The sequence below is a fragment of the Daucus carota genome, chromosome 1, assembly GCF_001625215.2.
Source record: "Daucus carota subsp. sativus chromosome 1, DH1 v3.0, whole genome shotgun sequence".
NCBI classification, from domain to species: domain Eukaryota; kingdom Viridiplantae; phylum Streptophyta; class Magnoliopsida; order Apiales; family Apiaceae; genus Daucus; species Daucus carota.
In genome coordinates this window covers 5131790-5155517 of record NC_030381.2, presented here as the reverse complement: position 1 = coordinate 5155517, position 23728 = coordinate 5131790, and the positions used below count along the sequence as shown (strand labels likewise).

Sequence of the window (23728 nt, the reverse complement as noted above, 5' to 3'; positions counted from 1 at the left end):
GGTATATCAAAAATAAAAATATTAGATAATCTCCTCAAAATCATAGTACCATCGAAACAAAATATGTTACAAGTTTGGCAATATTTGCAACTATATTTAAAATATAATTAATCAATATAATCAGTACTATCGAAACAAAATATGTCACAAGTTCAGCAAATTTTACATAATACTCCCTCTGTTTTTTAATGTATGACGTTTGACTTTTTGACACACACTTTTAAGTGTTTTGACCGGATCGTTAAAAGTAGTATTTTTAAAATTTTCTTTTTCTGAATAAAAATATGTAATCAAAATTTTAATTCACAAAAAAATCAATTAAGAATAATAATTTTTTCTATCCGGTCAACCCATCTAAAGGTGCGTGCTCAAGTCAAAAGCGTCATATAAAAAAACAACAGAGGGAGTCTTTTATAAGTCCAATTTAGCCGATCATTATAACCAACAAAATTCACATAATGTCTTACACACGTATAATTTAGCCGACCCGTATGTTCAGAGAATTTTGAGATTATTATTTATATTTTTTATTTTTTATATGTCAACTCATTTTTTTAACTAAAACTTTTACAGATCGGAGTTGCTAAGATAAAATTTTAATAAAACAATTTGGTTTTGTTTTCATCGAATCTTCATCAGTCATTTCTTACTATCTCCGGACAAAAATTTAGCAAAAACTTCTTTATAGTTACCACCAGAAGTCAGAATTGTCAGATTTACAAATAACTGGCCATCACAACTCACAAGCTTAAAAGTCAAGTTAGTTTCCATAAACAAATCATGCAATAAGTGACTCTTGAAGTACAATGGCATAGTATCATAAATCAGGCACTTCTATAATTTTCAGTAATTCGTTAAATGTATAAATTTTACGGAATTTTGTGGAATATATAAATTTGATGAAAATCTGACATTACCAATAGATTGTGTCATGGATTTCTGACAAAAGTAATAAATCCGATAGAGAGCCTGCCTGGAATAATAATATCTTCAAAAAAAATTTAACTAAATTTGGGTGGATTAATTAAATTTCTCTCTGCTTCACTTGCCAGAAAATAAATTCAAAGAAGAGTCGGCGCATTTATAAAATTTAATAGGATAAATTTGAGGTGAATTAAGTTCGACAGAATCCCCTCAAATTTAATTTATGTCAAATTTAGCTGTTTTGCTTGCAGCGAGAGCTTAGCAACAGAGACTCTGTTCTCATCCAGACTTGTTTGATTTGGAAGGATTTTTTTAGCAGCTACAGAAACACTAACATTAATTAGTTGAATATGCTTAGCACTGTTTTTCATGCACTAAATTATGTTTGTTAAGAATATAATTTCGCTGCTGCATGATTAGTGAGTTCTTAGTCATGCCATGTTTCATGTATCACTGATCACTGACCTTAATCATGCACATGCCATAATACAAATTCTTCTGGTATTTTAACACTCATGTTGGATTAAACAAATAGATGTCATAAGATCAGTATCCATCTCCAAGATTCAAAAAATATTTAGCTGCCATTTGATGATTAACATAATTTTACAATATTGTTTAAATTAATCCAATGTCAACTGAAACGAATAATGCATGATTCAGGAATCAGGATTAACGAATCAAAATTGTACTATAAATACTGCTCTCATGATAGAAAGATATAATATGACAAGCTAGCTCTGCAAAAGAAAAAAAAAGATTAGTGCTAAATAATCAAGATTAAGAAAGGATACATATATGTCTCAACATGACATCCATTCATTATGGTCTCATGCCACAGCAGGCAAGAAACTCCACAGTGCCAATCACACCAATAGGGTACTTAATTCAGATTCTGATATTGTTAACTCTGAATATTATTACTTTTTTTTACAATATTACATGCAAATATTTTGCTACATATATTTGTTATACTAATATTAAGATGTCGTATTTTTGTGTTACCGCGCCTTAAATTAAAAGACTGCCATTGTGGGCAAGCTGAGTGCAAGGGATCTCTCAATTGTATGGAGTTCAGACCCTCGTCAGTACTGGAAATCATCTCTGAGGATATAGGGTAAGCTGAAAAAACCCGAAAATTTGGTCATGAGATGGCTGAAATATAAACTGCTCAAACTATTTTTTTTTCTTTTTTTGGTTGATAGATTATGTTTGAAACAATTTGCAGAGGTCGAGTGGTTGATGTTACTGAGCTAGTGAAGGTATGCTGGCTACAGATTGATGGGAAATATGAGGTTAAAAAGCTCACTAAAGGAGTGCATTATGAAGTGATGTTTGTGGTTAAGCTGTTGGATGATCTTAACATTAAGAAACCAGTGACCTTTCGCCTCACTCCTCCTGGTGAATGCACTCAGGTGCGTCGAAAAAAGTTGATGGAAATGCCCAAGAACCAAGTCATAGGCATCACAGTGGGAGATTTTCAGCCCCGGGAGGTGTTTGGAAGCAGTGAAATCAAGTTTTCTATGGTGCAGGTTGATGATTGTTGGAAGCACGGCTTGGTTATAATGGGTGTTCTTCTCGTGCCTAAACTATAACATTTGTTTTGGTTGTTTTCTTATTTGGTTGGAAGCACGATTTGTTAATATCGCAGGATTCTTTTCGAAATGGTAACTTGGCAAGCAAATTTTTATGTGATCAGAAATCAGATGAATATGAAAATTTATTCTGAAGGGTTTTTTCAGTTCAAAATGATAAATTGGCAAGCAAATTTTTATGTGATCAGAACTGGGAAGAATATGAAAATTTAAGAGAGCTGTATATACCAGAATCTATGATGTCATTATTAATACTGTGAGTAATATATTTCCTTGAACAAATATTTAATCCAACTAGACATCACAGTTGACCTGGACAGTGTAAACCCTAACAAACAAAAGTTTGTCATCTTATGAAAATTGTTGTAGTAATAAATAGACAATGGGTACATAATCACATAAGCGTGTTGACGTCACATATGACATCTTGCCTGTACGTAACTATGATGATCATCAGCTGTATCCTTGACCAATTTCTTTGCAAATGTCAGATTTTATTAAAATTCACAAGTTAAATGACATTCAAAAACATAAACCTGAAATTCAAACTATTAAACGATAACTCGATCATATCACCTTAAATATACATTTAAAACTATTTTTGTGTTTCCAGATAAAACCATAAAATGAGTTGCCATAACTGGGACAACATAGTGATGATCAAGACTATCCATAAATGGGACAGCACGGTGGATGTTCTCTCACAATTTTGTTTACCAACCAAATAGTTTATTTAATTAGATGAACCTATCAAAAATTCGTTGGTTACATTCTGGCCTAGTCTGGCCATCACAGCTTGACCTAGACAATGTAAAATCCTAACAAACAGAAGCTTGTCATCTTATGCAAATAACTCAAATAAATGAACAATGGAGAAGTAATAAGGTGCACCAAATAAACTGACATGTTAACCCGATCATCAGTAAATAATAACGGATATTATTTTAAGTTACGGATAGAATAATGAGCTCCTTCGTATAAAAATGACGTTTTAATTCTATTATCTGTAAATAATAGCGGATTGATCAATAGTTGCAGCTATTTTGTTGGAGACACCAGAATTATGAATACGTCATATTGTTATACGTTTTAACATGATAGTATGACACCTGGCATTCATGTAATCCTGATCAGCTATACTTCTTAAACAATAATGTCAACTAAAACAAATATATACTAGATGACTAATACTCATTTTGCCAGCTATAAATACATCTCATATGTTGAGTGTTCAATGCATCAACAACATACAACAGCAAAGCTAGCTGCTCTGAAAATCAAGAATCCATCAAGATGGCACTATCAAATTGGTCTCCACATGATATCTCTTCGCTATGGTCTCACGCCTGTAATCGACAGAGGCTCCACTGTCCTTCCCAGTGCAATACAGTAATAATAAGCATTGTGATTTGCACCACATCGATCCATTAACATTAACTTTTGTCTTTAATTTTTTTTAATTTTTTTTTTAGAGTATTGTTGGGCATATGGGTGCTGGCGGTCTTTCAATCAGCTGGGGTTCAGACTGTCGTTACTGGAAATGCACTACCACACAGATTGGGTAAGAACTAGGAAGCAGGCTGGAAATTTTCATTCATGTCAACTGATTAGTTCTATTTCTTTATATACTATGTTCATTATACTCGTTTAAAATCTTTAAAATAATTTTAGATTGTGTTTAGGAACATGTAATTCATTTTAAATTTTGGATTTCAAATAACATGATTTGGACTGTCATTTCAAATTCTCAATTTTATTTTAGTATTTGAATTTCCTGAATTTCAAATGAAATCCAAATCCAACTTTTTTGCATATCCAAACACGTCATTTTGCTTAAACCCAAAATTTCAATGAAAGTCAAGTGCTTAAACAAGTCATCATATTATTTAACACTCCCTCCTAATCGTAAGATTGAACAGACAATTGAACATATATAACCAAACAAACAAAAGTAGCCATCACATCTAAAACCTTAAGGTGCTAGAGGAAAACTCCAACAAGATCTTATTTTTTCTGATAAGCTTGTCTCGACACCTATGTGCAGTTGCCACTGTGTGACTTGCTACGAATTAACCAACGTATGCTGGCTACAAGTGGACGGAAGATACGGCATCCATTGTCTGACTGAAGGTATGCACTACGAGGTAAAGATCGTGGTGAAGCTCTTGAGCTGCCTCTGCATCACCGGACCGATCACATGCACCCTTGTCGATCCTAACGGATGCAAGCAAGTGTGCAGAAAGAACTGCATGCAGATGCCAAGAAACCAGATCATCTGCATCAGTCTTGGCCAGTTCTGTGTGCGCAAGTCTTCTGGCTGTGGGGAAATCCAGTTCTCAATGGTTAACACTGATAGCAACTGGAAGCGTGGGATTGTTGTGATTGGGGCTCTCATTGTGCCCAAATATTGAGTCCAGCTGATGAATTCTATGTATTATTCATGATTTTATGTTTTTGATAAATGGTGGTTGTGATTTTCTGTGATTTGTGTTTGTGTCTTGTGATAAGTTATGATTTTGGCCCCGGTTTACTTTGGTACTGGGTGTTCATGTAATAAACATTGAATTTGTTGGTGTCAAGAAAATAAAATTTGCGTTATGTTTGAAATTTTAGGCATATTTAATGGTGCCTAAAGCATGGTTCTAAAAGTCCTTATATTAGTATTCTGTAAGGTGTATACTCGATTCGATTTTTAAACTCTCATTATTTTTTATAAATTTTAAACGAACAATTTTAATCCGATTAACTCTCAATCATCACGTTAATTTCTAAGCAACACCTTAATTTCTAAGCAACACCTGTAGCTGATTTGCGAATTCTACAACCACGAGGATAAGTATTAAGTAAGATATTTTTTAAATTTTTTTAGCAAGAAATATATGCAAACAAGAAAAAGAAGGTAGTAAGATTTATTTTTTTGCCTTGCGCTCATTAACCGTTCAAAGTATCATTTAGAAATTGGGGACAACTTTTTTGTCATCGGTATTCTCATGAACTATGTGGTCCACCAAATAATATATAATTAAGAAATTAAACAATATTGTTTTGTCCAAACTGTAAATCAACTCAATTAGTCAAGTAAACGCGCAAACAACTTTTTTTAAATATCTTGAATATTCTACAGGACTAACAAATCATATTATTCCAAGGATACAAAAGAAGATAGAATGAGCAGATACAATTTGATTTATTGCTTTTATTTCTGATAATATAAGTATTTAGTAGTTACAGATATTTGGGTGATGCGGATAAATATAGACATAGCACACAGCACCAACAATGACACATAGATCCCAAGCAAGACATATTTACATGCACATTACAACAGTCTCTTATTTTAAGCACCCGCAGATACACCGACAGCATTAAGTTCAATATGTTGCTTACCCTCACTCTGCGGATGAATTGTAAGAGTCGCTCGTGCTGTTTCACTGGGAGACTGATCATCCCCCTTATGAGAAACAGCTATTGAACCCACCATGGGCTTTGAATTAGCAAATGTATCGTCTTCTGCTTCATCTGCCGTGAGAATCTCCCACTCCTCTTTGAGGGAAGTAACTTGTAGGCCTTTTTCTTGGTGACTTTCAATCTCAAAAGAGGTTGGGAGGATAACATAATCATTTATAGGATTGTAGAAAGGATCATGATCGGCTTTCAGCCAGTGCTTGACAATACGGAACACATGACGGTCACAAAGGATTCCTCGGTGCTCACCTGGGACCCCAACTCTGGCTACTGCATCAAGCCCATCTGCCTGCAAAATTATATTACCAACTTTAAACCCCATTGGCATTAATATTTACAATTGATACAAGTTGAAGTCAGGTAAAAGAAAACAAGAAAACTACACATGCTATGAATGAAACAAATAAAAAAAGATTGAGGAATGGATTTCAAAAATATGGCAAGTCTTGCTGAGATTACTCATAACGAGATCACAATTGGTAATTTGGTATCTCTGACACAAGAAATATTTAGGGGGAAAATGCATTATAGTGTACCTTTGCAGATTCCATTGGGACTGTACCATCACCATCAACACATACGTAATTGGCCTGTAAGGATGTGGATGCAAAATACATATACAATTAAAATAACGTATTTACATATCAACAACAAAAGTCACACAAGTAAACAAGTTTCGGTAGATGATTACTACCAAGAGCAACGGTATCTCACGAATGTCTGTTATAGGTGCATCTTCACTTCCATAACTGCAGCAATGACCAGGAAATATTTTTTTTTCATTCTTAAAGCAAAGTGTAAAGTAAAATGCTGACAACTGAAGTATTGTCTAATTATATTATTAAAATATAAAGTGTTACAGCATTACCACACAGTATGAGGTGTGTCGAGATTAGTGCCATATATATTGTAGAACTTAACTCCAGGAGGAACCTTGGCACGAGATAGGACCTTTTTTGTCTCATTCGCCCATTTTAATATCTCTAAGTTAAATGGTAAAGGTATATCCGCCCCATCGTAGTTAATCTGTAAAAGAAAAGTCACTGTGTCATATTAAAGCAAAGCATAAGCTCAAATCTTTCGTGAAGACAACTGGTAAACCAGTTGAAATTCTCAGCGGAATTGACGATGTAAGCATTTATTAAAAAGAATGTAGCATCAGAGCCTGAACATAATTTTTTATATCAGGTTTTCTTGGGCATAATTAGAGGTTGGTGCAAAATAAAAAAATGGGGAACAGAAGTCGAGGAGAACACTTAGACTAGTTTATAGTATATAATGGAGGCTCAAGTGCTCAACATATAAAAGAACTCGGGTTGAAACTTCCAGATTGCACATGAAAATGACATCATGCAATAGATAAAGTACTGACTTACTTTAATTCTTCTATGACATCATGAAAACATTACAGTTTTTCAAATAAATAACAGTATGTATAATGAGGTCAAAATTATGCCTTGAACTAGACAATCATGCCAAGTTTATTGAATATCATCCTCCTTTGAGAAGATACCATCCACAAAACAAAGATATTATACCTTATTTACTGAGAGTGCTTGAGTGAGAACTGATACAGCTTCCACTGGGGAATAAGACTCCAATAAAATGCTGGAGTTTCCATCAACATCGAGATTCTCCTTCCAAAATTGTAAAAGTGGAACGTGTTCCCAACTAAAATCGGGACAAGCCATCAGTTCATACAATGACGGACATTCGATTAACTGAAACATGAAACACTGTCAGTCATCAATTACAAAGACAAAAATGTCAAAACATGAGATTAGAAATTTATTGTATACAATATAATAATTGACAGTAATGTTTTATTTATAAAAAACATATTAACAGTAAAAATACACAAGTGACTTGCAAAGAGGACTATTATGGACCTGGGAGTCCATGAACATAACCAGTGTACTGAACTTTTAAACCAAAATAAAGATACTTCGAATATCCCAAACCAAATCGTACCAAAGATACTTCATATTAGCTTTTAGGAAGGGATATAACCTGAACAAATACTGGCATTCCCAATTACCAAACCCAGGAAATAATTGGGACAGTAGCAGCCCCATCCAAGTATGTCAAATAGATATATTAATTAATTGAAGAAATATAAAACATTCGAAAGTGTTCATTGTCAATAGGGAGGGTAATATTTGCGATGCGAATAGCAGTAAGCACTACAGTCACTCTGACAAGTCCTACATTTCTCTGTAAAGATATCCATATGGGTTCACCATAAGATTGAGGTTCATAATCCTATCTACATTTCTCATAAGGGAACAGATTTAAGTTTAGCTTGCCTTGAATACAAACGAATTACCATTACGGAATATAGTTCCAATGATATCAAGTAAAACAATATCCCGTAAGTAAGATATAATTTAAGATGAGTGTTCATCAATACATACCAACTGGTGCATGTGCCATTTTGAGACGAAAAAATTCTGTTGCCATCCTTCTACAAACGACATCCCATTCAAAAAGGAAGATGTGACATAACCAGGTGCACCTGCAAGTAATTAATATATAATATAGCGAGTCACTACTTTTATCATTCACTATTTTAATTAATGATTATTTCATATAATAAATTATAGGAAACTGGATTGATACTCAGCAGAATGCATATAAGGGTAGTTCGCATAATGTCAACAACTTGTGTATTATCTTATATCTAGGTGAAAGTAAAGACAATGAATAATTTGTTGGATGAGATGCTTTAGTCCTTACAGGGACTAATCTATAACATGAGTTCAGATTCTAAAAGTCATGACCTACTAGTATTTTTACAAGAATCAATTTTCAGCTTATGTATGTCATTTAAAGTAGTTGTGCAAGATATCCACCCAGAAGCTTACTCTGTACAAATGCTACATACTAAAGGGCTAAATACCTTGAAATGGAGCGGCAATTGCAATCCAATTCTTCACATAACGTTCAAATAACTGCATGATGATAATATTCTCCAACGTGAGTTACATTTAAAGACCAACCAGGACATGGAACCAAGAAGCCCACATTAAGAAGTCAAGAAAAATATAGCAAGATAGTTTTAACGAGTAAAAATATTAAAATATGTGCATGCATACATCGCTATGCAGGCTCATGAAGCATTTAACCAGGAGGCCGCCCATAGAATGGGATATAATGTTAATCTTTTTTCCTCCTGCAGCAGTGAACATAAGCTCCAGTTTTGCAGCAAACTGCTCCAATGTTTCTTTAAACCTAATATATGAACAGGTAAGCAAGCAAGTGGATATCAGGGTATCATTTACAATAATAACCACATAACTGAGAGGATGTCCAATATCTTAATTTCTAACACATAAGAGAATAAGTAGCTAATAATGATAGCCCTAGGACAAAACTTCTCATCAAGAAGAAAATTATGGAATCATTGTTTGATCAATATAAATTAGAAACAAGATACACCTTGACTCGACCCTGATATCACTTTGCTTGGTGCTACATTCATAGAGAAAGCCACAATTTACAGTAAGAATGTCCAAATATATTCCAACAGAAATCATCTAGCTGTCACTTTAGTTACCCCTAAAAAAAAGAAGACTCTAGACAGCAGAATGTTTGGACAAAATTCTTTCAACTGCTAACCAAAGACTTAATTTCCCAGAAACCGCTAAAAATGTTTTCGAAAAGAATCTCCCATGCAGTTCTAGTGGTAATTAGTTATGTTATCACAACTCTGCACCGTGATTGACACTCAACAGTTATACAAGGTCATGCATGCTGAAGGAATCATTTTAGAGACAGCTAAACGTCTGGACCAAAGTTTTTTAGCTGCTAACTGCCAACAAAAGACATGTTTTCCTAGAAAACAAATAAAATATATATATATATATATATATATATATATATATATATATATATATATATTTTACAAGAGTCTCCCATATGGAATTAGCGGTAATTAGATATGTTACAAGTAGTGTTCGACACCAAGCAGTTAGACATGGATATGCATGATAGACAATTCATTTTATGACTTGTTTGGGAACTTGGATTTGATTTAAATTATGGACTTGCACAAATAACATGTTATAATAATCAAGAGCATTTGGATTTAGATTTGAAAAAATTCCAAGTATTCAAATTCAACTGTAAATTTGAGAATTTGAAATGGCAACTCAATTCATGTCACTTGAAATCTATAATTATAAATGAGTTTCAAGTTACCAAACACAATCTCAGGGTAATTGACAAAGTTGGGAGTACATGTGGTGGACAGTGCCCATCTAATGAAGAATGCATTAAAGACATGGGTTAAAGTGATTGTATGCCATATATGATATAATGGATAACAACAGGGCTGTAAAGGAAATGAGCAGAGCCTGCAAAATATAAAATTGTAGTGTTCAAGGAACCAAGTTCAATTTAAACTCGAAATTGAGTTTGGTTCATTAAGTTTGATGGGTTCGAGTTCAACTTGATATAAACTCTGAATAGCGGTGTTGGTGACATTCTATCAGAGAACTTCGCTTCAGTTGGATACGACATAAACTTGATTATCAGGGTTTAACATTTTTCAAGTATGATCACAATGCTCAGTTACATGCTTTATTATCGAAAAAACTGAATAGGTTTGGGAACATCTTTTCATGCCACTCACTGGCTTTATTTAACAGATCTGCCATTGTTTGTATTTGGCTTTTTTATATCTTTGAGTTCGATTTCTCCTATTTTAAGTTTAGAGCTGCTAGGGAAGACTTTACCTAATCGAACAACAACTGGTCAAAAACGACTCAGCCCATTCAAGGGCTAGGTAGCAGCTGAAGGAACACGGAGTGATAAATGAGTTGCACAATTTTCGGCAGAACCCTCTTGAGGTGAGAATGTTTCCTCATTCCGCGTGAAAGATATACTAGTAGTATTACCAAGGGATTTAATAAATTCCACAGCCTAAATCATAAGTTTATAAAAGGAGAATCAGTTCGTAGATGTAAAGAGACTAATTCTTAATCTGACCACTCAGAACTCCAGAGAGAGGCACATTATACGTCATCTCGTATAGTGAGATATGCAGAGATATGTCATTTATAATTTAGATGTACGAGGCAACCATAAGAGATACGAGGGCATAGTGTAGGCATACACAGCTACGACAAATATGATAATACAATATACAGGTGTGAGGTGCTGCTGCATATTTAATAAATTATAAATATATATTTAATGTTATGAATGATGTAAACGATCAAAACTAAAAACTTTATGTACATTGAGTCATATGCATAACATAAGCATCAACAAAAATTCATGTAAAAACTTTTAATACTTACAGAATATAAATGAACATTAGTACTGTTAAGCAGGGATTGTAAAAATAATTTGAGTATCAGTTGGGGGTGCGTTGGGTAATCTAGTATCCCAGCTTCCTGGATTTAAAGTATCTAAACAAGAAAAAAAATTAAATAAAACAAAAAAGTTATGTATATGTATAAAAAGGAATTCCTTATAGCCTAGTTACAGCACTTCATACCCCACCCTTCCCCCTGACAAAATTCATGGGACTAGATTTTCATTCCCCCTCCCCTTGTACTTAGAACTAATAAATTTCGATATATGTATATCTTATGACAAAATAAATGACTAATTTCATAGTTAAAACATATTGCTAAGCTATGAGATGCTACCTGTTGCTTTGTCGAAAATCATATCCAAAACCAAAAAGTGTTTTCCCCTCTTGGTAACCCCACTTGGTCATTTCCACAATCATATCATGAAAATAATTTACCCCATCACGCCCAATGATCTGCAAAAAAAACAAAATATAAAATCAGAATACCTTACCCACGATCATATACTAAAACTGATTAGCAAGTACGAAAATGCTTAGGTAGATTAAAGTAGGTCAAAAAGTTAAAATGATGTGTTGTTGAAGTTGACTTAAATAATTGCATATGACTTCTATCGAGTATATACAAGTAAAGCATTTAATTTAGTTAGTATTCAAGATTCAACTTATGTTTGGGTGTGTTTATTGGATACAGATATGTGAAACTAGGCTATCATTCATTTTTTTAAAGTAAATTGCAAAGTCAATATGACCCTTTGCCACTTTAGCTACCACTTTAAATCCAAATCCCGAATTTCGGGTTCAGGAATATCCAGTCGGATCAGAACAGATCTGTAGAGAACCAATTCATCTAAAACCTTAAGGTGTAAGGGGAGGCCCCTTTATGGATCTTATGCTTATATTTAAACACTCCCCTTCACTCGAAATCCCATTATTTGGGTTGAAGAGTGGATCACGGGCACCCATCTTTGGGGTATAAATTGTCTTCGTGACCATTTTAAATTATGAGAATATTGGGGGTGGCAGGGGCTCAAACCCGAGACCTCCCGCAGACTAGAGCTCTAATACCATGTAGGGAACCAATCCATCTAAAACCATAAGGTGTTAGAGGAGGCCCCTTTATGGATCTTATGCTTATATTTCAACAAGATCGGGTATGCATCAGACCGGATTATATTGCCATCCCTAAACCCTATTAATTGCAGCTTTGATGACTGGAATCTCCGAATTGCAATGTGGAGGCCATATACGACTTCGGTCTTTCAAAAAGGTGGCTATTAGTAAAAATGATGGCTCGACTTTGCTTTTATTATTTACAGAAGTGGGTGTGAGCCCTGTTGAAAACTTTTTACAAAAATAAAAGCAAAGCTTCGCCAACAAATATTCAGAAACTTAGCCACCAAAATGCTTTACGACGGAAATTTCATCCGACACGCTTATTTTTTTCGGACAGAGCACTTCAACTATACATTCCTCATTTGCTTTTGTAAGCAATTTTGTTTGAGTTTAATATGATCCTCTTCCTTAGGTTTTTGGTAAATGGTTAACTTAATTACTTAATATGGTATCATATCAGAGCTCGGTTTGGGTTTCAATTCTCTGACACCCCGAATATTCTCATAATTTCTATTGAACGCATTCTCGTGATTTATTATGAATGCAAAGGCAAATTATTGCCCCAGAGATGTGTGCGTCTGATCCACTCTTCGACCCAATATATGGCATTTACAGTGCACTGTTGGATCCAATATATGGCATGTACATTTCTTACTCATTGCCTAAGAAAGAATTCATTCTCCTTATTTAATCTACTTCAGCATTTGCACTGCTACGCTATCATGTTATTGCATATTAGATGTAGTCTTTCTTATCATCATAAAAGCCTACACAACTCACAATTTAAGTTCCAATTATTCAGCCACACCAAAAACAAAAAATACAATCACAAACTCTTAATAAGCTAAATCAACAACTACACCGCAGATATGATACAAAACGTACCATATCAGGATCCAATACATCAATTGCATAAAGTCCATCTCTATCCTCAGGGACCACAATATTCGTCTTCTGATCCAAAGAAACAGATTTTCCTGTTACAACAAAACCCGAAACATCAGACTCCACATCACTTATTACACTACCAAAACGCAATATACACTCCGATCACTACCGTAAAATCAAATATCTACTTCAGTCATTCAATTCAAGTATTCCAAATTACAACTAACAAAACATATACAGAGAGAGAGAGAGAGAGGGAGGGAGAGCGAGGGACAGAGGGAGGGAGGGAGGGAGGGAGAGAGAGAGAGAGAGAGAGAGAGAGAGAGAGAGAGAGAGACCTGACTGAGGATCAAACTTGGACCAAAGCTTAGTGCAAAACTCACGATCCGACCCGAAAATCCGGACCCAAACACGCTCCTCCTTCCCCTTGTCATCAACAGCTTTCAATATCGATCCAGCAATACCCGGAACTAGTAAAACCGGGTCAAGATTCGGGTCAACATAAGGCTCCGGTTTCTTCAGTAGCTTCAACCAAAGCTCAATTGCTCGCACTAGGTCTTCCAACAACACCGCCATATCTCAAAACCCTAATCAATTACAGACACAAAGTTACTTGCAATCGAATTGAGATTTGGGGAATTAGGGTTTCAAATTGGGGAAAATTAGGGGTCAAAATAGATAAGGTGATGATATATAGATACAGATAGATACAGAGATGGAGAATGAGTGTGATTTGTGGTACGTAATTATTGGTTATTTTGTCGACTAGGAGTCTTGTTCAAACTTTATTTCGGTGTTTTATGCAATTGCGTATTTAAATTGAGTAGTTGAATATTTATTATTACGCTTCGAGTCTTTTTCAATATTATTTATGATCAAATATGTCAAATTGGTTGATTACTAGTTTACTATTCCTTTTCTTTTATTTGTTGTTTTAATATTACTGTAGATAAAATTATAATTTGAAGTAATTTATGGGAATTCGATTTCGTTGATTTTACTTTTAGCTTTGGTGTTCACTTTTCATGAAGTGTCATTTATATTTTATTTTAAAATAATTATGATTATGATATAAAATGTGTGGGATCGGGTTTTTAATAATTTGTGGTTATTGAAATTTCTTTTTCTCGAAAGAAAAAAAGAAGAAAGAGATATTTAAGTAAAATTTGGTATCTTAAAGTTCACAAATACAATTTGTCAATTTTGGGCGTGAGATAAAGTCGAATTCAGAAAAATGTTAGATTAGTGTATTGGTTAATAGTTGATTCGGCGTTAATAAATGATATTTTAGATCATTTATTATCGATTCTTGGAATATTTCATATGAAAATTGTGGTATATGAAGTTTTTCTCCTTCTTGCTGTGATGTTCAATATTCAGAACTTCAAATTTTTCGGAACATGAAATTATTTCATATTATGAAAATATACATATACTGCACCATGTGTCTTGATCTTATAATTTATACACATTTCAAATTACAAAAAAGCAACTTATTCATGCTAATTGACTACTAGTACTCGGATTTTCTACATACAAATATCTCCTAAACATTAGGATCCAGAGATATTGATAGCACATACCAGGCTACCACAGGTATTAGCAGAGGGTAGTCACTCTCGACTTTATTCTATATTTTCTGCTGACAAAACTTTAGTTTACTCGCAACCTGAGATTCGAGGCATCGAATGTACTTACAGTACCAGGCAAAAATTCTCCGTTAGTTTTGATCTTCAGTGACCGATAAATAATCAAACTGTTTCCGTCTCTTCTGCCCGGGCTCGCCCAACTGCAGTGAAATAGAAATATCTTCACAACTCCTCAATGCCGGAAGGCTTTCTGAATCTACATTGTCCTGTTTATTGTTTTGATGCATGATAGATGTACCTGCTGCGCTTGGAATATATTGATGTTCAACATTTGGAGCAAGTGTACTACCGCCTTCAATGTGAAACTCCCTGCGCATGAATTGGCGGGTAATCCTGCAATGAGATGCACCTTCTGTAGGAATTGTCTCGAGTGGCTTGGATACTTTTTCAGCACATGCTTGAAGTTGTTGCATCTCATGGGGAGAAGACTCTCCAAAAGCCAAATTCATTCCAGCAGTTGAAGCATTCCTTTGATCCCGTACAGATGCTGTTAAAAAACAAGCCGATAAGGTTGTAAATAGAAGGAAAATGTCTGTTTGATGAGAAGCCATGCAAAATATATACTGCCAGTCTAGAACATGTCGAGTACTTGAGTTCGATTAAACACCTCGAAAACGAATTTTGTTATGTAAATATAACATACATCCTGCAGAAATATAATAAGCTAATTTACAACCAATTACCAAATGCTACTACTTGGCAGGCAAAGATATATGACAAGGTGATATGGCAGATCCTATGCCCTAGTTAACTTTGATACATGATACGTCTATGCTAAACTTTTTGGCTCTTTACTACCAATTGGCCGGAAATAAACCTTATGTCTAGATGGTGCCCTCAAAATGAAGAGGATATGCGATATGCCTAACATTTAACATAACAATTTTTTTCTCAAAATTTTTTTAGAGTGATCCGAACTTTTTTGAATAAAAGAAAAAAGAAACTATTGTGTATTTTTAAAATTGCAAAACCTTGAAGAGCTTCTGCAGTTGTTATGAGATCAAGTTCGAGGAGATCAAGAAGGCGCCCCAGATCAACTCCACTTGTCCAATTCTCTGGAGGTTGACCAACCTTTAACTTCAGACGACCACGATTAGCTGTGCCACCCCAAATGATCCCAACAGGCCTCGGTTTGTCACCATTTTGACCTGCAAGAAGAATTAGGCTTCCACTGTCACCTTCAAGATCAAAAGTTTGCTGGTTCTCCCCAACTACAAGAAAGTCAGTTAAGAAACAGATCCCTTTCTCGTCATTGTACTCCAAAGCATAAGCCATTATCGTCCCAGTTGTCAAACCAGAGCTTCGTCCTACTTTCATCACTTGTCTGCCAATCAGGCTGTTAATTGAAGACTGCAAGTCTATGGTGTTGACTTCACCAATGTCACCTATGCCCTTTACAGATGTAGATACGTTGGATATATTGAAGCTTTCCGCAAAAGCAATGAAAGCACCATCAGCTCGAACAAAAGTTTCTGCAAAATCACTGTCTCGATTATCATACACGGAAGCAAGAGTACACGAGGATTTAGGAAAAACTAACTTCAGAATAATATTTAAAGATAACTTAATCAATAGCAATATTAGCAATTGTGAAACTAGCTACTTGTATAATAAATTTGTACAGAAGTAGATTGATATTTAATTTAGGGCTAAGGTTACATGGAACTGGTTTCAATCAGAGTAATTGAGAACTGACAGAGATTGCTTTATGAAAACAAACCAAAATATTCTACAATTAAAGTGACACAGACGAACTCATGTGCCATGCTAAACAGACCACAGTATTGCAATCTTTTTCCGCGACTCCAAACCCATGTCTACAAAAAAATTGTTTCACTGAATCACAGAAAATTACAGGTTGATTTTCACAGGTCCTAGTTAGTTTGTTGCTCTTGTTTTCTAAAACAATATTATACCTAGTCTAAATGTATTAGGAATATCCTTACAATGGTGAAGTAGAATATATAGTTGCTGCAAATTAGACATATGTGATTTATATATAAGTACCTGGGTTCGTCCCAGCAAAGATGCCATACCAAAGATCATCTGTTATGAAAGATGTTGCTCTCTCAACCGCACCAAGATACACCCCAGGTCCAAGGCTTGGTGGCAAAGGATGAAACATTTTCTGGTTTGGGTAATCCAGGTCAACTGCCACATGTCGGTTAGTCAGGAAACCAACTTGTCGCTTTCCAGAGCGGCTTTTCACGATAGCACCCAAGGTTCCATATGTCACTTGGCTAGCAACCTAGCTATGGAAGAAATTAATTTTAAAAAGATGAACAACCAAAAGAAAAAAATAATGGAATTAGAAAAACAAACACCACAAAAATATGCTGTCAGGTTCATTTAACTTAATTTAGTGTCAGGTGCCTCACTGCCTTGCATACGGTGCAAAGTCCAAAAAGTCAGAAACAATCAATCTCTAAAATATCCGGATAGTTTAGAAGATAACAGTGAACATTTTCTGGTCAATTCTCAAATTAGCTTAATACCTTACACGAGTGAGAGTAATACCTGTAGGAAAACAGCGGCTCTAACTGACAAGTTTTTCAGCAGCAACAGTTGCCTATTGTCTACAGAAACTACTCACCTCAGTGCAAAATCGCAATATGTGTGACAAAAACAGTAGACAAAGCTATCTCATTGTACTATATCACCGTACTAACTTGTGCTGCCATTGATTCTCAAGCAGAAAAGGTTCCTTTCCTATATAATTTTGTACACTAACATTGTTGAGAAATATAATGATAAATTAATGATAGCCTTCCCCTATCACTAGAACTGTGATAAACTGATGATAAAATAAATCATATACAAATTTCTTCACAGCCCATACTTTTGAATGAATATATATGAGAACGGCACCTGGGAACCAGAGCCAAGGAATGGATCACTTCCACGCAAACCATCTGCCAGCTCTGTGTAAAATTCTTCCTTAGGAGTTACAGCAGGTGCACCAAAGTAAGAAAACTCAACAACGTCTACATCGCACCATACACCTCCAGGTCCCTGTTCAATTAAGCAAAGGAGTCTTGTCAAGTTTAAATTTTAAAAACATATATATACGGCAAAGATGTAAAGATCACTGAAGCCTGAGCATTTAGGGCAGTTGTCTTGTCAAGTTTAAAGATTTAAAAAAGAATGTCACCAAGAAGTTACATAAATTTATGTTCCTTCTAGCCTGGGACCACCACAAGTAATAGTCAAGTCTTGAAATGTATTAGGGAAACATAACATGTATATAGGATATAAGCAAATACTTGAAGGCTAAAACAACCGAGTTACCTCAAGAGCAGTGGGTAAACATTGATTGTAGTTAAGCCACTGGCTGTTAACTTTTCGAGCAACAAAGACAAGAATGGCCGGTATGTTAGTCAGACAACCACCCCGAATACGAAAACCAACTGCTGTCCCAAGACTAAATCGACGCAAGATTTTGCTATGGTAGGCCCTGACTGTCATAACATCAAGTAAAGTGGTAGCCTGCTGCCCCTCAGGCAGTCGCCCATAAGTTTCTGGCAAAACACCCTTCTGCAGGTTTCGAAAGTATTCTAACCTATCATCAGCTGCATCATTCAAGCGGCTGCTAGTAGGCCACGAGAAGTAGGCAGCACTGCTCTCGCTAAACTGACAACATGATGGATAAGCCTGTAACGGTGAAGAACTTCGTGTAGTATGTTTGCAGTAGTTTCTTTCCAGATCCAGAGATGATTCGGCTGATGGTGCTGAACCAAAAGGATTATGTTTTGAATCACTTCTTGTTTTCTCCATTTTCAAGCTTCCCTACATAACATTGGTCCAAGTACTCGTAAAAGTGTCAAGGAAAAACCTCAATCTAGTATATATGTTAAGTATTAGCATGCATGAGCTTTAGCCAGCAAAAAAGAGGATAAGAAATCTAGTAGTGAAGTAAGAGTTAAATTGCTAGCTTCTAACATAACATTAATAACTTTGATCATTTCGAGCAAAAAGCCAAAAGGAAGCCATGAACAAAAAACTCATACACCAAACTGATCACACCACAATCATATATATATAATTTATATATCTGTCAGAAACCAATTTATGAAGTGAAAATGATGAGAATGATAAAAGTTCGAAGTAATTACCTATATGAAATTTCTTAATCAAAGAACTCTGACACTGAAAAGTTAAGAGTGATACAAGAAAAGCAACAAAATAATTTAGAGGTGTCCAATTAAGTCAGTCAACCCCACTCATGCTGATCATATACAAGTCAACCCACTCATGCTGCTCCTGTACAGCAGAGACTCCATTAAACTAAAAACAAAATAGCTGAGTAATGACTGTGATAATGTTTTTAAATTGGTGACAGCACGAAAAGAAGAAACTTAACCGAAAAAACTAATAAAGGCTTGATAAACTCATTTTTATTCTGAAAAACCACATGAGGATGAAAAATCTGAATGCACTGAGCTAACTAATTTAACATAAAGAAATGGGGAACATGGTTAACATATCCCAATCACCAGTTCAAGGACAATACATGAAATCTGCAATATTTGATACATGAACTTCACAAAGCAGTATAGTGACAACTATAAATTCAAATAAATTCTAAACATGTTTATATACATTCTCCAAATAGTTGCGCACATCCTGCTCTCCTCAGAACCCGCTCTAAGCCGGATAACTGAGCATGTACCTTTTATATATCTATATACATTCACATACCAAGCAAGACCGATCAACCATATAAATCAAGCAAGCAGAAACAGACATTGGGCTCAAATAAAAATGGTGGCTTTGCAGCAAAAAAAAATCTCACCTTTTAGCAATGGTGACACTGTTGAATTTGAAATCAACAGCAAGCCCTCATCAAGATTTCCATTCCCTAGCAGGCTAGCACCCACTCAACTATCTTTATCTAACCAGAAGCTTGTGCAAGTGAAACACTTGATCAAGAATCAAATAGTGGCAGTATGAACACAATCAACAAATGATCACAAAACTGCAAAAGTACACAACTTTATTTAGTAAAAAGACTGGCATATCAATAGCGAATGCTGGTTTTGTGCAAGAATCAAGAATTGTGATAAAGATGTGAACTTTTTTTATTTTCTTAAGTACCCTTTATTTGTTTCTTTCCTTTTGGTGTCAAAGTCAATAATGCAGTTGATTGGCACTCAGTTGGGTCAATGACACTGCTGATGGGGGGGAAGGGGTGAAGGAGAGAGAGGAGAGATTTCAATGGGAGAGAGATGGGGCAGAAAGATACAAGAAATTCTTGGATGCCATTGATGGTAAATATTGGTGGGGTTTAGGAATGAGGGAAGGGGCCATTCTTATTTGCTCCCCAAAAGCTGTTCACTTTTACTAGAAGCTTGTTCAAGATTAACATCATGGGTGAATAGTCCTTTTTTTCTCTCTTTTTTTCCCTCTTTTCTTATAATGAATAAATAAAACAATTCACATTGATATTTACAGGAATAATTTAGTAAATATATTACAAAATAAATATAATACGAATTTCATCATCAAAGTTGCAAAGTTGCAGGTGGATTTTAGTGTGCTATACACATATATATATATTTAATTTTATATAAATATAAAATTTATTTCACTTGTGAATAAATCACTTCATAAAATCTGTTGATACATTCGGAAAATTAGAGTAAATAGAATCAGAATATAGAATAAAATCTACTTTAATAATCAAATCATCAATCAATCATCAATATATACTTATATAAAGGAGAAGCGAGGGGCGTGTAGGTGGCGCCTCTCACGTCGCTCTGTTCTATTTTTCTAATTTTCTGAAATTTTTGGATGTTTTTCTAATTTTCTGGAATTTTTGGATGAAAAATATCAAAAAATTAGAATTATCTTTTTTAATTTTGGGTATATTAGAAGTAAGGTTCAGAATCTGATTTTGGTGATAGTCTTGCTCGATTTGCAAGGGTAGCTATACACCACTATCTAACGGATCTAAGTTAGATGATTTTGTGCACAATCAATCCAAAAAAATTGGAGGAAGGTGACAATGTAAGAACATGATTGTTTTTTTTGAAAACATAAATAAAATTAAGATTCGTCGTACACTTTAACCTGTTAATTACGTGTATAAATTTATTTTCATTTTTTCACCATGAATTATAGTCCAATTTTGCAATTTTATTTATTATTATTGGTATTACATCAAGATTTTTATAATATAAAATTTATTTTATTCTACAAATATTAATTTTGAATCATTAATATATACTTTTTATAGACAGGCACAAAATTATTTTACCATACAAATATTAATAATAAATTATTAATATAATTTTTATAGGCCGCCGCAACGCGCGGCTTCTCAACTAATTTTTTTAAATGATTAAAACAAATAGTGGTATCTTTTTAAAAAAACATATATTAATTACATGAGTTTATTCATAAATAGACTAATTTATATCTATAAAATATATATTTAACAATAAATTACCGACTAAGAAAATTATTTTGAACGTCGATCTCTATTTTACTCCTTTCCCATCAGGAAATTGAGGATGAGTATTAACATATTAACATCATTTCATATGCGATACTATCCAGTAATTATATTATCGATATATTGTTGAAATAGTCTTTTTGATTTTCCTATTATGATGTTTTTTGTTTAAATAATGATTATATAAATCTCTATTTATCATAATAATATAAAAATAATAATAAATTTATACTTATAATCGAGGGGCTTGCCCCTCTGTACCGTTTGTGTAAAAAGTATTACTTATAAGTCTTACCTAGTTTTCAACTTCTATTTCATTTTTTTTACTTTAAGTAAGAAATACTTATTTTAAACTCATTCAAACAGTTCCATTAAATTTTAAGTTCGACTTTTTAGAATAGAGTGTTTGATCAATAACATTTAATACTTTAGCTAAATATTTTTGTTTCAAAAAAATACTTCAGATAAGTATTTAATATTTTATTTCTCGAAATTGAAAAAAAAAAAGGGAAAAAATCACAAATAGCAACCGAGCAATCTATTGACACATGGCACCTGAAATACAATGATAAGGAAATAAAATGCTCAGTGGGCCCAATATTTACTTGATAGGGACTTATTATTTGGACATTGTACCAAAAGATAACGTAATATAGCCCACAGCCGGCCCATTAACAGTACCGGTGAATAATTAATTGTTTTTTTTTAATCATTTCTGTTATCAAAAGGCCCGCGGCTTTTAAGGTACATGATTAGTATCTTCAATTATTTTATATATTTTGATAAAATATTATCATGATAATACCACGATAATAATATATATTTGTATGTCTTTTATGTGACAAAGCATTTTGCCATCAATAATTTTGCAATTTCTTTTTTTTTTTTAATTAACAGCTGTGAAGTCTATTAATTTATATCTGAACATCATATGTTTTTTTTTTTTTTTTGACTGAAATTCACTTGCTCGTATTGAGAATATACCATACTCCGAGGAGTTTCTTTCATTCAAAAAGCTTATTATCTAACCGAAAGACATGAAAATGTCTCCGGAAGTTTAGACAATAACACTTAATGTCCGAAAAGTGAAACGTCCCATCTTGTAAGATCATGCTACCTGAAACAAGAACAATCCATTAATAACAAGAAAAATAATTATAAATTAATTATTAAAAAAGTATGATTCGTCAAAAGAAGGTAGTTGGATGAAATAATAAATATAAAATAAACTGGCAAAATAGATGATAAATATAAAAAGCAAAAATATATCTAACCAAAGGGAGACCCTTTGGCTAGATATATAACAAGCTAAATAATTGCTAAGAATATAATTAATAAGTACTAAAAAATAAATATTAAAATAAAACTTTGATATTCAAAATAATATTTAAAATTTTAGATAACAAGTTAAATATAATAAATAAGCCAACAAAATGGCACCAAATTACCCCTGCTAGGCCAAGAATATATGCCATCAATCATGGCCACCCATAAATGGTACATAGATTTAAATGCAATCATTTACAAGATTCAAAATTCAAAATAGTACGAATAGATTTAAATGCATTCATTTACAAAATTCAAAATTCGAATCTTTTAATAAATCTTCTAATGACTACATAAAAGTTCAAAATAAAGTATGAAGAGAAAATTCAAATTTCAAAACCAAATAAATTAAAGAGTCAACTTGCCATTCACAAAACTAAAATTAAGATCTACATTTATTAATATTAAAATCAAATAAATTCCAAATTTTCATGTCTAAACTAAAATCATGCAACAAACTAAGTCAATCAGAATAATCTAATACTATCAAATATCAAAACATGCGCTAATTAAGTCGTCATTACACCACCTCCACCCTCACCGTGCAAGAACCAGAATAAAGCAAACAATCATCATGGACACTAGCGAAAACTAAGAATCGAAAATGAGAATCCAGAACTCAAAAATGCAACTAATCATATAATATAAAAATGATTACATACCCAATCTCCTCCAAGTCAGGCAAAATAGATTAAGGAATGACAAAATAGGATACAAAACACATACACTAATAGATTCAAGCACATCACCCCATTATACTTAATCATGAAATTATGAGCCACGCTATAACAATATATACTGTGAATCTATAAATAATCACATAACCATAATCATAAAATTTTATGTACTGGAAAGATCGCATCTTGTCGAAAAGACTAAAAGTTTCATGAAACTCGACAATCTGTTCTTGATTCGTTATTTGTGCACCATACGGAGATTAATCAGACACAAGCACAAGGATTATCAACAACCACCTGATCATCCTCAT

General features: G+C 33.8%; 4 protein-coding genes across 6 annotated transcripts; 2 read left to right on the top strand and 2 right to left on the bottom strand.

The window, feature by feature from the left end:
- Nucleotides 1-1668: 1668 nt before the first annotated feature.
- Nucleotides 1669-2650, top strand: LOC108216672 (protein PHLOEM PROTEIN 2-LIKE A2-like). Its single transcript, XM_017389502.2, has 3 exons — nt 1669-1803; nt 1948-2041; nt 2153-2650. The coding sequence occupies exons 2-3, from the start codon at nt 1992-1994 to the stop codon at nt 2517-2519; spliced, it is 417 nt and encodes a 138-aa protein (XP_017244991.1). The 5' UTR covers nt 1669-1803; nt 1948-1991; the 3' UTR covers nt 2520-2650.
- A 1095-nt stretch (nt 2651-3745) lies between these two features.
- LOC108197202 (lectin) lies at nt 3746-5126 on the top strand. Its single transcript, XM_017364754.2, has 3 exons — nt 3746-3908; nt 3992-4080; nt 4564-5126. Exons 1-3 carry the CDS (start codon nt 3813-3815, stop codon nt 4928-4930), a joined length of 552 nt encoding a protein of 183 aa, XP_017220243.1. The 5' UTR covers nt 3746-3812; the 3' UTR covers nt 4931-5126.
- Nucleotides 5127-5687: 561 nt separating this feature from the next.
- On the bottom strand, nt 5688-14077 carry LOC108203348 (lecithin-cholesterol acyltransferase-like 4). Its single transcript, XM_017372219.2, has 11 exons — nt 13647-14077; nt 13306-13397; nt 11642-11760; nt 9080-9215; nt 8884-8935; nt 8399-8499; nt 7523-7705; nt 6853-7010; nt 6679-6733; nt 6521-6574; nt 5688-6273 (listed from the first exon to the last, which is right to left on the bottom strand). The coding sequence occupies exons 1-11, from the start codon at nt 13882-13884 to the stop codon at nt 5857-5859; spliced, it is 1605 nt and encodes a 534-aa protein (XP_017227708.1). The 5' UTR covers nt 13885-14077; the 3' UTR covers nt 5688-5856.
- Nucleotides 14078-14697: 620 nt separating this feature from the next.
- LOC108203339 (protein NARROW LEAF 1) lies at nt 14698-20250 on the bottom strand. 3 transcript variants are annotated; one of them, XM_017372197.2, is made up of 7 exons: nt 20052-20250; nt 19750-19932; nt 18246-18743; nt 17826-17969; nt 16965-17205; nt 15929-16429; nt 14698-15444 (listed from the first exon to the last, which is right to left on the bottom strand). In XM_017372197.2, the coding sequence occupies exons 3-7, from the start codon at nt 18729-18731 to the stop codon at nt 15029-15031; spliced, it is 1788 nt and encodes a 595-aa protein (XP_017227686.1). In that variant the 5' UTR covers nt 18732-18743; nt 19750-19932; nt 20052-20250; the 3' UTR covers nt 14698-15028. The 3 variants fall into 3 exon arrangements, with proteins under 3 accessions (XP_017227686.1, XP_063947234.1, XP_017227690.1); XM_064091164.1 differs by lacking the exon at nt 20052-20250 and having other exon boundaries at nt 14698-15097; nt 15196-15444; nt 19750-20028; XM_017372201.2 differs by lacking the exons at nt 19750-19932; nt 20052-20250 and adding an exon at nt 19070-19217.
- Between the last annotated feature and the right edge of the window lie 3478 nt (nt 20251-23728).